Raw genomic sequence first — 15,292 nt, forward strand, 5'->3', positions numbered from 1 at the left:
AATTGTAGTTTTTTTTTATATAATTGTGATGTATTAATATATGTCATTTTAGTACTTATTTTACCTGGAAATAGCTGGTTTAAATAATTTATCATGATGATTATATGAAATGATATAATGATACATATATATTATTATGTAATTATACATTAATACCTTTAAATATGACTTTTTATATTGTCATTAATGCATCTAGAACTTTTTAAAATGTTTGTATATATAGCCTATATATATATATATATATATATATATATATATATATATATATATGGATATATATGTGTATATATATATATATATATATATATATATATATATATATATATATATATATATATATATATATATATATATATATATTGATCTGTCTTTATGGCACATTGTCATTATTTAAATTAATATGAATAATTAGTGACCATAAATTATTTAAATTAGCTATTTAATTAAAAAAATGTACAATAAGTACTGCATTGATGTATTAGTGCTTCACAATTAAAATTAAAATAATCATTACAGTAATATATATTATTATTATAAACCTCTTTTTTGTATTTTTTAGGTGTAATTTTTCACAGGTTTCATAAGACTCATGCTTATAATCTAGTCTCTGAAAATAAGAAAATGTAAAAGAAAAGCACAGGACATGAATAATTAGGCCCTGGTTATTAATGCTGACTTGCTGATGTTGCTTTGGCTTTTTAAAGTAGGTGCATAACTGAAATGCTCTGGTTGTAAACATCTACTTTTAGATGGGTGATCTAATAATAACGCTCGGTGGATGAAGATGATGCCACGGCTGAAGAACGAGCTGCTGCTGCAGTAGATGTGGATTATGTGTCTCCGTTCATTACAACCGAAAGGAATGTACCCTCTGGCTAACCTACAGGACGCTTTGCTTTTTAAAACACGAGATGAGATCTTGAAACACTATCGTTTCTCAGAGAGCCTCAAATGTGTTTGAGTTTTCCCTCCGCTTCAAGCCTCCAGTGTCCGGAGTCTGTCCTGCAGGGATGGAGGGATGTGTCCAGGGATTTCCCAACATTTCTGCCGTGTTATCGGATAGTGCTCGGAATAATAACCCAGCAATAATCCTCTGGATATCTGCAGCTGTGATGGAGCCCGAAACCCTTGAAAGCAAATCATCCGCTGATCAGAAAAGCATGGTGGAGAGTGAAGTATCCCAGTAATCCAGCGGCCTATTCTGAGCGCTGATGTCAACAAACGCCCCAGAGTCCGATACGGGTCAGGGAATGTGGGAATGCCGGAGCAGGTGATGTCACCGGGTGCTTTGGTTCGAGGCGGTGGGTGTGTTGCGAGCCCGGTCGCACTATAAGTCACCAGGACCTGTCAGCAGATCGTATATCTGGGGCTTGTTCTCACGTTGTTCTCAGAATCACTGAGTGCAGAGGCTCACTGTGACTCTCTTCTGAGATTTGGAGAGGGATCTTAATCAGGATTGTTATATTGCTATGTTTAATTTGACACACGTGAAAATGTGCACACTGTATGTTGTACTGTCATTATGTCTTGTCTGATTTTCCCAGCCCTTGTTCTTCTCTGGGCCGGGAATGATCACAGCTGCTCTGCAGTTTTAGAAACTGGTGAGATATACAGTATTTTCAGTTTTCATCTGATTGTGGGATGATCACATCTATCTATCTATCTATCTATCTATCTATCTATCTATCTATCTATCTATCTATAGAAGTATCTAGCCATCTTTTGTTCAGTCAGTCGTTTCATCATCCATCCATCCATTAATTCATCCATCCATCTATTGTTTTACCTACCATTCCATTCATTCATCTATTAATCTATCTGTCATTCCATCCATCCATTTATTGATCTATTTATCATTCCATCCATCCACCAGTTGATAGTTATATCTATCATCCATCCATTTATCCATTCATCTATTAAACTGTCATTCCATCCATTCTTCAATCCATCTGTTATTATGTCCATCCATCCATACATTGCTCAATCAATCGTTCCATCCATCCATCCATCATTATATCTATCATCCATCCATCCATCCATCTATTGTTCAATCAATCATTCTATCCATTCTTCGTTCTGTCATTCCATCCATTCATCCATCCATTAATCTGTCACTCCATCCTTCCTTCTATTGTTTTACCTACCATCCATCTTTTAATCTATCTGCCATTCCATCATCCCTTTATTGTTCTACTTATCATTTCATCCATCCATCAATCCATCGTTATATCCATCATTCATCCATCTATTAATCTGTCATTCCATCCATCCATCCATCCATTGTTCAATCAATTGTTTCATCCATCCATCCATCCATCATGAAATCTATCATCCATCCATCTATCACTTTTTTCATCCATCTATCACTTTTTTCATCCATCCATCCATCTATCCATCCATCTATTAATCTGTCATTCCATCCATCCATCTATTGTTCAATCAATCGTTCCATCCATCCATCCATCTATCCATCCACCCATCGATCTGTGATTCCTTCCATCCATCCATTAATCTGTCACTCCATCCATCCTTCTGTTGTTTTACCTACCATTCCATTCATCCATCTATGAATCTGTCTGTCATTCCATCCATCCATTTAGTGTTCTTTTTATCATTCTATCCTTCCATCAATCCATCATTATATCTATCATCCATCCATCTATCCATCCATCTATTAATCTGTCATTCCATCCATCCATCCTTCCATCCATCCATCCATCCATCATCCATCTATTAATCTGTCATTCCATCCATCCATCCTTCCATCCATCCATCCATCCATCATCCATCTATTAATCCAACACAAATTAAAACACTCCCACATAACATCTGTCATTCCATCCATCCATCCATCCTTCCATCCATCATCCATCTATCAATCTGTCATTCCATCCATCCATTGTTATACCTGTCAATCTGTCCATCCATCCATTATTGTCGTTACTGTTGTTTCATCCAATCATCCATCTATCTATCATTCTATTTATCTGTCTATCCATCTATCAACCCATCCATCCCTCATTCTATCGATCCTGTCCTTCAGTCAGTCTGTCTATCTGTTAATAAGTCTGCATCATGCTGCATGTTTTTGGCAGGTGTTCTGCAGGTGGTTCTCTGCATGATCAACTGAAGAATCTGCGTGGTTTTCCTGCAGGGCTGGCCTCATACGTTCAGTTCTGGATCTAAATGTCTGATCAGTGACACAGACACAGAGAGGCTTCTTCACAAACCTCTGCAGCCCCAAGGAAACATTTCCACACAGATTTACTGCTCGGCCCGGCTTTACAGCAAGCTTTTGTTTACCATAGAATCCTGGGCTGCTGTTCAGGAATGCGTGAGAGCCGAGCGGGACAGATCCCGACTCTCCAAACCGGTCCTCAGCCCTGTAATGTCTCTCAGCACGCCTGAGCTTCAGCTGACAGACAACTGATCATCTGAAAGCCCTGGAGCATGATGGACTTCCTACTGTAAATATCTTTTTTTTGTAATTTACAGTGTATACTACTGTGTGTGAATAGACATGTGTGTGTATGAAATGTTTGCGATCGGAGCATAACTATATATAATATAAAATTACAAATTTATTTAAATTTATTTTTAAACTAATATTTATGTATTAGATCTGAGCATAACTAGAAAAAAGCATTATTAAAAATGATCTCAACTAGATTTTTTATGTATATTTTATGTTATGAAATGTTTACATTAATGAATGATTTTATATAATACAACTATAATATAATATAAAACTACAAATGTATCTTTATTTATAATTTAGTTGTTTTATACTGTGTATTTATTTGTGCTACAATAGACTGTATGTTTTGAGTAAACAAGATTAAAAGCACAACTAGAATAAATATGTACAATATTAAGTACAATTAATTAATTTATTTGATCTGTTTTATTTTAAATAAATAAATGTTTTAGATAACTAAAAAAATTATAACTAGAATCAAATATATAAAATATATTTTTTAAAATGTTTGTAGTTTATTTTAATATTTATTTAAGAAATATTGTTCAATACATATTCATTATTTTATAACTGTGTATATATATATATATATATATATATATATGTGTGTGTGTGTGTGTGTGTGTGTGTGTGTGTGTGTATAAAATTTAAATAAACATGACTTTATTTTTCTAGTAATTTTTAGGAGTTAAAGATCTCATTTGAGTGTAATTTACATAAAATTAAAAAACTATTGGAAGGAAACAAAAAGGTACATTTCTATCCATCCAGTTAATTGTTCTTTAATTTTTAGACCTCATGCATATATGATGTAGTCATGAACACACTCAAAAGCATGATAGAAATGAGATTTATTTTGTAAAAAGGTATAAAATGAAATATTGTACAAAAATAAAGTCTGTAGAGAGCTTTGGTTCAGTAACACAAACAAAACAAAACAAAACAAAACGTCTCAGGATCGACGAACAATGCAGGACGGAAAATGAGTTTCAGCAGACATTTGAACTCTTATCTTGAATGTTCTCTTTCGAGGAATCCACGAGCGTGAGTTACACACTCAGGACGTGTGCGTCGAGCAAAGCGTCATACGTCAGGACAGAGGATCGCAGCGAATGCGTGTTTTGGCGGCAAAGTGTGTTTATCATGATTAAAGTGGAGCGGCTGATGAAATATATCCTGATAAAAGAGGCACCTCGTGCTTTACAGAGATACTTCTTGAAACGGTTGGACTTTTTCCATCATAATGCAACAGTAAAACCCAAAGTATACTTCGGTGGATTTCGTGCGTAGAGTGCGCGAGACGCAAATTTCGTCATCAGAATAGTACGCGAACCACTATATTTCTATAACACCACAATATTATTTTATAGGCTAAACATATATTTATCAGTCATAACTTCCATAGAAAAATAGCGCAGACACTGGACTAAAATTAACGTTATAGAGCACATGAGTCGCACGCACTATCCAATGTAGCTTTATGTAGCTCCGCCCCTTTTCAGCGACTAAATCTGCTTCACCAGATAATTACTCTTCAGAAGTGATGCTATAGTCCCAAATGGTGCACTAATACACTATGTTCTTATGCACTATGTATTCAACCATTAACAGTATGAATTATGTAGCTATGGTTATTTTGTCATTCATAATCAGAGTCTGATAGCTCCTCCCCCTTCGCTGCCTAATTAAACCCATAACAATTTCTATTGAAGTGCATCATCCAGAGTGTTTAAAGTGCACTTTTTATGTTTGTAGTAACACACTAGTTATACTGCAAAACGTCATAGAATAGAATAGTGCACAAGCACGTGATTTGGGACGCACCTGAAGTGTACTTTGGGCTTAACGCACAAGAAAGCCGGGGTTTTGTCTTAATTCAGGCTTGTTTACAGTCGAAGCCCCAGACTGCTCTAGAATTGAGAGAACTGATCCTGTTGAGAAGTTTATTTCAAGTCGGTTAGAGCAGACAAAGCTGATCTGACATAATTGGTCTTAAAGGTCGGTGGTCCACGGTGTTTTCTGTCCAGATTAATGGCTAAACAGCGGGTTTGACCTCAGCGGTCGCTCCTGGTTTACACAGGTCACATGTAACATTATTTGCTCTGATCAAACAGTCCATTTGTGGAGCTCGGCTCGGCACAGGCGGTCTCTGGCACTGATTTCATTACAGTGAGATGTAAACACGTCAGGCCAGACCGTATTTTAAAGAGATAATTGGAGACGAGCCATCTGAGGTCCGGTTTGAGCACACTGCCTATTTTAATGACAGCAAATAATCAAAACTTTAGCTTTTTTGCAAGACAACATCAGCTTTTTATTTTCTACAATAATACTTGGTCCTCTGCCCGGTCATTGTCTGTTTTTTTCTTGTAAGAAACAATGGTCTGGTGGCGTCTTTTCCGAACGTCACGGATGGGTCGTGTTTATCTGCTTTCCTTTCGCTCGTCTAAAGATTCTCTCCGATTTACTCAAGCTCATGCCCTTTTGCATTATTTTTCATGTCTTCTCGAATCATGTGATGCTTTCTGTGAGGAACAAACACAAATTTATCTTTAACATCATCAACAAATGAACAGTAGCTTCCAAATCCCATGCATTTTTCATGCTTGTGCATCAAATCAGTGAGGTTTGGATGCAATGATGAGTCTAAATGCACCATTTCTTATTCAGTGTTTTTGACACTTAGATTTTTATATTTAGGTCTGTTCCTCGAGCAGATTAATCATATGACTTCAGAAGACTTTAAATATAGTGCATAGGTTATATTCACTATTTTCAATGAGCTAAATTAAACCGTATACATCTCCATCCGCCTTCATTGAATGGAAGCCAAGCCAATGGAACGGCTGCTTTAAAAACTCAAATCTGGCACCATCCAAGATAGAGAACAAAAAAACCCTCTTTAAATAAATAAGAGAAACAAACACTCTAATACAATGGATTGCAATAAATAACAATAACTTAATTAAATCTCAATAAATACATTTTCATATATACTATATATAGATAGATAGATAGCTTTCTGGATATTTTAAGATGTGGAGTCTGTCGCTGTGTAAACGTGATAATCCACTGCAGGTGCGTCACGCTCCTTATTCCACCATGTTTGTTGCTGGATAAACGGATGTGGTTTGGTAACAAACTGAATACTGACTGTATCTCTTTCAGAGAGTCCCGCGGCCCAGTCTGAAGCGTTTCGTTCTGGATTTCGTCCGTCAAACACAAGCGCACTTTTTAGCCGAATGCTTCTTCAGAGTATGGTATTCCAAGCTGTCGTCCAAGAACGAGATATCGTCGTCGAACGCGACCGGTCGACAGCAAGTCCGAGACGGCGTCTCCTTGTCCAGCTTCTTGTTGTGGGTGAGGTTGTTGAGGATCTTGTCGTAGTTGGTCTCGGCGTCCAAACACGGGCCGCTGCAGTAGCGGAAGATCAGCTCCTCTTTGGTCCTGTAACCCAAGCCCAGGTCTGTGACGTTGAGGTGGATCTCTTTCAGCAGGCACCCACGCCCTTGACCTTTGACCTTGTCGTCTCGGCCTCGTCCTCGACCCTTCTTTCGTTCTCCTCGCCCCCGTCTGCTCCTCTCGATGTTTGTCGCTCCTTTCCTCTGGCCCCTGCCCTGCTTGGTTCCTGAGTCCATGTCGGAGGATCTGCGCAGTCGGCCGATCGTGGCTTCGATGAAGTCCATCACGTCCTCGAACTGCTCGGGGTAAAGGCTGTTCGCGTCATCTTCAAGAGACAGAACAAAACACGTCAGTAATGATGCAATGTGACAGTTTATCTTTTTGCATTTGCAATATGTTGCATTGATGACATTCCTTTTGTGTTTTTGGATAAAAGCATCTGCTGAATGACTAAATGCAATTTATTTTTAATAATAATAAAACAATTACATTGCAAATGATGTAAGCATAACAGTTTAAGAGGGTACTGAATTTTCGAATAACAAAATATGAATCCGGTGTTACCGTCAACTAAAACTATATAAAATATTTACTTCGATTAGAATAAAGGTTAACTGAAATAATCAAATAAAGGATAAAAAGTTACAAAGGCAACCTTTAGTTTTTTTTTTTAAAAGTACTAAAAAAAAGAAATAATAAAAACTGAAAAATAAAAACAATAAAAACTAAATAGACATCTTTTTAAAAATAATAAAAATGGCAAAACACAACAAAATTACTAACACTGAAATAAATTAATAAAAAACTATATATATATATATATATATATATATATATATATATATATATATATATATATATATATGAAAACAAAACAAAAACACAACAAAATTTCTAATCTAAAATGAAAAATAATAAAAACCCAATGGACCTTAAACTAATAAAATGACAAAATACAAAATTACTAAAACTGAAATAAAAATAGTAAAAACTACATAGATATATTTAAAAAACAAAAAACAAAAACACAACATATTTAATTAAACTGAAATAAAAATAATAAAAACTTAGTAGAAATATTAAAAAAAAACTATAAAAATAAAATCACCAAAAACATAACAAAATACAATTTTTTTTTTTAAATAATTACTAAAACAAATAGACATACAAAACTAACACACATGATAAAACCTACTAAATTACAAACTTTATTGAAGATGGAAAAATCTTAAAATAAAAGCTAATTTAAAATATTAATAAAAAGTACAATACTATTTTAATGATACAACAAGATTTGCTCAATTGATTAGTAACCTAGAATGTGAAATATTTATGTTTTAAATAATTTCTGTTTCCAGGTAGAAATGACACAGCATGCTCTCAAACGTTTGGACTTCACTGTATATATGACATTGTTTATTTGTCACTATCGACCATCCCAAACAACGGCCCATGACTCACGAGATCTCACTCGTCACTGGACAGACTGTTCTTAAGTCGGAAATGCAATGGAAAATCTTATAGATCATGACATTGAGGTACAGCAGAAATACATCTGCTCAACCGCAAACTCGAAACATGCACGGCGCTCTCGTTTTAAACAAAAGCAAGGGCACGTTTGATCTGCATGTAATACACCGTGATTTCATTTCAGTCAGAACACAAAGTCCAGTCACTCGACATTCAACCCAACAGACCGACCATGTCTCAGTTCTCGGAAAAGCCCTGCAATAATCATGGTATATACATGCTGCTAATCTTGACCGGTCATTTTTTCCACATTAAAAATGATGTAACCTAGTTACGATAGTATTTAGATAGAGTTTGTTTCGTCATCAGATTTGGAGAAATGTTGCATTGCAACAGTGTCTCATCAATGGATGCTCTGCAGTGAATGGGTGCCGTCAGAATGAGAGTCTGATAAAAGCATCACAATAATCCACAGCACTCCAGTCCATCAGTGAACATCTGGAGAAGACAAAAGATGAAATAAATCCAGTATTAAGACGTTTTTAACTCAAACACATAGAGTCTATAATCCAGAATAACACTTCCTCCAGTGAAAAAGTCAAAATCAGCCACAGATTAGTTTAGATCTGTTTAAACGCTGCTTGATCTGTGCAGATTTCTCTCCTGATTCAGACCAGAACACTTTTTCACTGGAGGAAGTGTTATTATGGATTATTGACTCTATGTGTTTGAGTTAAAATCATCTTAATGCTGGATGTGTTTCAGGTTTTGTCTTCTCCAGATGTTCACTGATGGACTGGAGTGCTGTGGATTATTGTGATGTTTTTATCAGACTCTCATTCTGACGGCACCCATTCACTGCAGAGCATCCAATGATGAATCACTGATGCAATGGTACAACCGGAGGGTAAGCACATTATCAGCAGATTTTAATTTTTGGGTGACGCAGATGCTGTAAGTGTCCTATATTAGCCGTTTCCCCAGACTTTATTTTAAAGAGAAGCAAATAATGTGAGCTTTTCAATAATTAAGTTTTTTTCAAAAATGAGCAGCTATGATAAATACAGTATAACATGATGGAGAACATGCAAGTTATATGTAATGAATCGCTGTTTATGTGTCAAATTAGGAAAGGGCGCTTTCAATGCCAGTTGTAAACCAGACCTTGACTAAGAGAAATACACAACCAAAACCAGATTCAGTAACTTTCATGTCTGCTATTTCATACAAACACCAGCACATCTAACATGCATGAACACATGTTTTGTGTTACAGATGCACCATATGGCAGGTAAAGTGAAGTACTCTCTGTAGGACTGAGATGATTCAGATGTTTAGGGAATTAGGTCTTGCTTGAGATGTTTGTGTGAGCCTCAACATTTCTGAGTAGCAGGCGTGATGAACGGTGCCAGAATCGAGTAACCTTTACGCTGGTGTCATTTGTTTTAACCCAGTTGGTTACATGATCTACGGCGGTATCAGATGTATCTGCAAATGCTGGCCGTGTCTCAAATCTCTGTGCTACTTACATAGAAAGCATTTTGTGCATCACAGGATGATTGAACAGTGAATAAACAGGCACATTCACATTAACTCTAAACCCATTTAGACGTCAAAATGCATGCAGTCTGAATGGACAGTTCAATCTGTACGCATCTTAGTTCTATGGAAGCTCGTTTTTATCCACAGTATAGAAATAAAGAAATTAATAGAAATTAAAAAGGTAATTGTGACTTAAAATTCTGCAATTCTTCATATCTCGCAATTCTGACGTATGACAAAAATCATAATTGTCGATTATTCCGTTGTAATTGTGACTATTAAATATGATTATCACCGTTTACATTGATGTTTACCATTGTTTGAGGCAACCGCATTTTATATTTTTATATGAACGTAAACAAGATGAAATCAGTCTTACAGAAAACTATTATTGCTTTTCTGTAGTATTAAGTATCAAATGTCGACTATACATTGGATTGTTTTCTTCTTTAAATAAAAAAAAAGTAAAAATATGCTTAGTATTATAATGTTAGACTAAAACTAAAACAATGGAAAAACCTTTAAGATAACATGTAGAAAGAAAAAAACATCTTAAGCTCTCGGAATAAAATAAGTGGTGTTTCAATAATCAGTTTCTGCTTTGAACAATTACATAATTGTGGCATCCATATTTGTAATCACGATTAGAAATCTCATAATTCTGACTTTATGTCTCATAATTCTGACTATATCTCAATTCCGACTTTATATCTCATAATTCTGACTATATCTCAATTCCGACTTTATATCTCATAATTCTGACTTTATATCTCACAATTCCGACTTTATATCTCATAATTCCGACTTTATATCTCATAATTTTGACTACATCTCAATTCCGACTTTATATCTCACAATTCCGACTTTATATCTCATAATTTTGACTTTATATCTCAATTCCGACTTTATATCTCATAATTCCAACTTTATGTCTCACAATTCTGAATTTATCTCACAATTCTGACTTTATATCTTCAAATTCTGACATTACTTTCCGAATTATGACTTTATATCTCACAGTTCTGATTTTATATCTTCAAATTCTGACTTTATCTCATAATTCTTACTTTTTATCTCATAATTCTGACTTTATATCTACCAAATTCCAACTTTATATCTCACAATTCCAACTTTATATCTCATAATTCTGAATTTGGGCCCTATCTTGCACCCAGCGCAATTGACTTTGTACACCGACGCATGTGTCATTCCTATTTTGCACCCGCGCAAAGCGCGCTTTTCCCTCCACAGAAGCACGTCGCTAAACTAGTGAATGAACTAGGCTCCCTGGGCGGTTCAGCGCAAAAAAGGAGGCGTGTTCCGGCGCAAACAATCCCTGGTGCTATTTTGCTGTTCCATTAAACAATTGCGCCACTGACCAGAAAAAACCTAGTCTAAAGTCAGTGGCGCGTTGCGCGTTGTTCATTATGCTATTTTAAGGGCGCATGCTTGACCATAATGTATAGCGTGCACAACGTGCATACACTTTGCTCATGTAATCTACACAGATGCAACAGTTATTTTTGCAAATCATAAATTGTTACACTAAAAAAATATTAACACATGAGATGACGGAAAACATTGTGGTGTGCCACGAAGATTTGAAAAAATCGGCATAAATCTAGCTTACAAATTATTCAGGCTAATTATTCTCCCATCCCCTTACAGCACAACTTCTCTGTCTTTCACTGCTCTTACAAGAACATCAGTCTTCTCGGCTGTGAACCGCTCCTGGCGTGCGCCTGGTAAATACGCCATAATAATAGCAATCCATAAAGGAACTTGCGCACCTGCTTTTAAAGGGAATGTTGGGTGACGCTCTGATTGGTTTATTTCACGTTACGCCCAAACCACACCTATGAATAATGAAGCTACTTCAGACCAACCCATTTTAGATTTATCCCGCTGGGAAAATAGCAAGAGCGCCGAGACCCGCCCACAAAGTTACTTGCGCTTCGCGCTTTGACACTTGCGTTTCAGATCGTTAAAATAGGGCCCAATATCTCATAATTCTGACTTTATCTCATAATTCTGAGTTTATATCTCATAATTCTGAATTTATCTCATAATTCTGACTTTATCTCATAATTATGACTTTATCTCATAATTATGACTTTATATCTACCAAATTCTGAATTTATATCTCACAGTTCTGACTTTATATCTCCCAATAATCTCCCAAAAAATGTGACTTTAAATATCACAATTCTGTAAAAAAAAAAAAAGTTCTGAACGGTGAACGAAAAACTTTTTTATATCTTTACACAAAGGTGGAAATAAGCATTCCATGTAGTTTAGATACTGTACATCTGAAGATCAGTTTTTGATCATTTATGAAAATCAGTGTTGTGTTAAACATACAGTCTGTTCAATATGTCCAACCATAGCTTTCATTTGTTTTCTTTTAGAGAAACATTTAGAAAGATGCATCTCGATCAAGCACTCGAAACTTAAATTTCATTCACTTCAGATTATACATTTTCCTAAAATTCTGCAGTGCACTGCATGTTCTTCACTGTATTTAGTGGCTGCTCTCTGGACAGCCAAGCTGTCATTACAAGAACACATTCTGGTGTAATTCAGAGTACTGGAGACACTGATGCATGCAGGGATCGAATCCATAAGAGTCAAGTCACTGAGTGATTCAACATGTGTTTGTTTTTTGCAGCTTCCATTGTCTGTTGTTCACTATAGTTTCAGAACGCCTTACATTATGCAAGGGTCTGGCGAAGGGTCCAACTTCAAAATAAATTCATGCATATTTTCGGTCAGTCCAGTGCAAACCATTCCAAATTCCAAGTCTGACTCGTTAATACTCTTATTTAGAAAGTTCCCACGGTGCAAGACGGCTACTGTGTAAAGATGATGCTGCTCATCTGGAGCAATGAATGTATATTTCATGCCTTTGCTGTCACGTCAGTATCTGTCTGTGTTCACAACATCACCTTCCTTAGAAAAACATGTGAGAAAAACTTCAGCTTGTCTGGAAAACTTGCCGTTAAATGTAAACAAGCCGTGCGTAGGAATGTCATGTTCATCTCAAGTAAGTTTATAATAACACAACGTGACTTTAAAGGCCCAACCTCTGTGTTATAAGGCCAAACGCAGCTTTCAGTTTCAGATTTTTCATGCTGTTAAACAGATGGGGGTTTGTTACGTAAAACATGTGGTCATGCAGTTCTTATGAAGGTAATGTTTCAGTTAACGTACTGTACTTTTGACCAGTACATTGTCACAGTTGTGGAACTGTATCTGGGTTGCTCAACATGCATCTATCAAGTAATTAAAAGCAGTTTTCCATTGCAATTGAATTAAAACAAATTAACACTACATAGACGTCTCATTTGTGATGTGCATTGAAGAAACTGAGATTTGCATGCTAATTTACTTACATTGTTCCTCCATGGAGGCTTGTTTTTGGTGCGTGGTTTCAGATTGGGAGTCAATGATGGGGTCCAGAGCGGGCGTCTCACTGCGGATGACAGCTCTTTTGGATGACTGCAGCTTGTGGAAGACGGGACGTGCGGAAACCGAGCACAGGAGCAACAAACACGTGGCTAGAATGTCCCATAACTTCATTTTAGACTCAGTTCCTTTGAGGGAAGCTGCAATGGTGCAAAGGTAAACACATGCATGAGTGACAAAACGTGGCTTTGATGTAAAAATGGAGAGACTTTCCATGTGTTAATTTGCTGAACACTATTGTTTGTTTTGTACTCGGTGCTACTGAAATTCATCCCAGAGGGAAACGGTTCAGAACGAAGTGTTGTAACTTGCGGAAAAGTGCAGAGCTAAATATTCTGATGAGAGCCCTGCATGAAATGTGTTCTGTAGGCCAGTTAATGCTGAACAGATTTCTGTCAGTATAACAGAGCAGAAAAATGCATGATTTCTGCCAGAGTTTTTCCCCATTCCTGATCCCTAAACTCCTGTTGATGAAAAGGCAAATAAAATCTACCAGTTTCATGAATGTAATGATGTTTACAATGACTTTTATAGCCCTCTATTGCAGTAAATGACGCTTTACTCTTAACAGCTCCAATTGTTGTTTATTAAAACCTGCTGTTTCTTCATGTAATTAATGGTTTTTTGATATTTTAAAAGTCATAATAGTAATAAGATCCTTTGGTTTACATGTTTACTGCATCATTATGCTTATATATATATATATATATATATATATATATATATATATATATATATATATATATACACACTATAAATCCATTTTTTTTAAGTTTTAAGTTATTAAATTTATTCTATTAAATGTGCTCAAAAGTAGCTCATAGTGATGTGAAGTAAACATAAAATCTTAAAGGTTTCTCCATATTATTTCTGTGCATTTTAAGTGTTTTGTAGAAGTTGCTTTTGAAAAGCATACAGTGACATGTTTTCATCTGGAGTCCCATTATACACAGCTTTCTACAGTTTTATGTGTAATATATAAAAGTACAAAACATTCAGGAAAAGCATCATAAAACCCAGAATCTGTGGAACATACAATAAAACGTTTAACTAATTTCCAAAGAATATTTGCTGCCGGATTGATTATTAACAAGAAGAAACGTGCATTTGAAAATGTACTTTAAAAACAGATCAAGAACAACTATTTTGTCTGTTTACAAAAATAATCTCACCTTAAATGGGGTCCATACAGACCAGAGCTTCATAAAAGCCTCAGTAAATCAAGAAACATCCAAAGGATAAAAATCCGTGCGTTATCCTCAAAATAAGTCCAATCACAACATATTATCCGCTAGATCACAATGAAGCGCGCGCAGAAGTGTCCGGAGTGTCCAACTGACGCGCCGCGCAGCTCAGCTCGCCGTGCGCAACGCGACGCGCGATACCGTGATGCTGCCGCGCGCCGCCTCTGTAACGAGAGAGAAACCCAGCAGCAGCAGCGGCTCAGATGAAGACATCGGGATACAAAGACACAGATCCAGATCCTAACTGTAATAGTTTCCCTGGTCTATTAAAGCGCGCCGCATTCTTTCTCCAGGTGATGAAATCCAGGTGAATGTTTGTTAATATCCGCACGGATCAGGTGAAAGCATATGGTGTGGCTCTGATATCAGTCAGCAGCACACTGAGGGCATGATCCACACGCGCGTCCCTGTAAAACGCGTTTGACGCGCGCACCCAGCTCTGAGCGCGTTTAAATACGCTCACGGATTCGAGCGCGTTGACGTGACCCTCGGGCTCCGCCCTCATTTTTCTCAAGCTCGCACAACTCTGATCTATCCATCCATCACTGTTTCCATCCACACAAATAAAGCTGTCTGTCAGCACTAATAAAAATCATCTAAAAGAGTTTGTGAGCCACTTTTGAAATAGGATAAATGCATTAAGCAAAATATTTATTGCTCTAAAATCTATCCATTGCGCAAAAGGATGCTC

The 15,292-nt window shown here is 36.3% G+C and overlaps 1 protein-coding gene across 1 annotated transcript; it reads right to left on the reverse strand.

The window, feature by feature from the left end:
• Positions 1–4,322: 4,322 nt before the first annotated feature.
• On the reverse strand, positions 4,323–15,002 carry LOC128020882 (glial cell line-derived neurotrophic factor-like). The gene is made up of 3 exons (XM_052607651.1): positions 14,530–15,002; positions 13,285–13,497; positions 4,323–7,205 (listed from the first exon to the last, which is right to left on the reverse strand). The coding sequence occupies exons 2-3, from the start codon at positions 13,469–13,471 to the stop codon at positions 6,694–6,696; spliced, it is 699 nt and encodes a 232-aa protein (XP_052463611.1). The 5' UTR covers positions 13,472–13,497; positions 14,530–15,002; the 3' UTR covers positions 4,323–6,693.
• Positions 15,003–15,292: the final 290 nt, after the last annotated feature.

Source organism: Carassius gibelio, chromosome A10, assembly GCF_023724105.1.
Source record: "Carassius gibelio isolate Cgi1373 ecotype wild population from Czech Republic chromosome A10, carGib1.2-hapl.c, whole genome shotgun sequence".
Lineage (NCBI taxonomy): Eukaryota > Metazoa > Chordata > Actinopteri > Cypriniformes > Cyprinidae > Carassius > Carassius gibelio.

Excerpts from the sequence above, each read along its gene's own strand:
- LOC128020882 (XM_052607651.1), bottom strand. The coding sequence starts at position 13,471 with ATGAAGTTATGGGACATTCTAGCCACGTGTTTGTTGCTCCTGTGCTCG. Across the intron at positions 7,206-13,284 it reads AGCCTCCATGGAGGAACAAT|ATGACGCGAACAGCCTTTAC; the intron begins GTAAGTAAATTA and ends TGTCTCTTGAAG.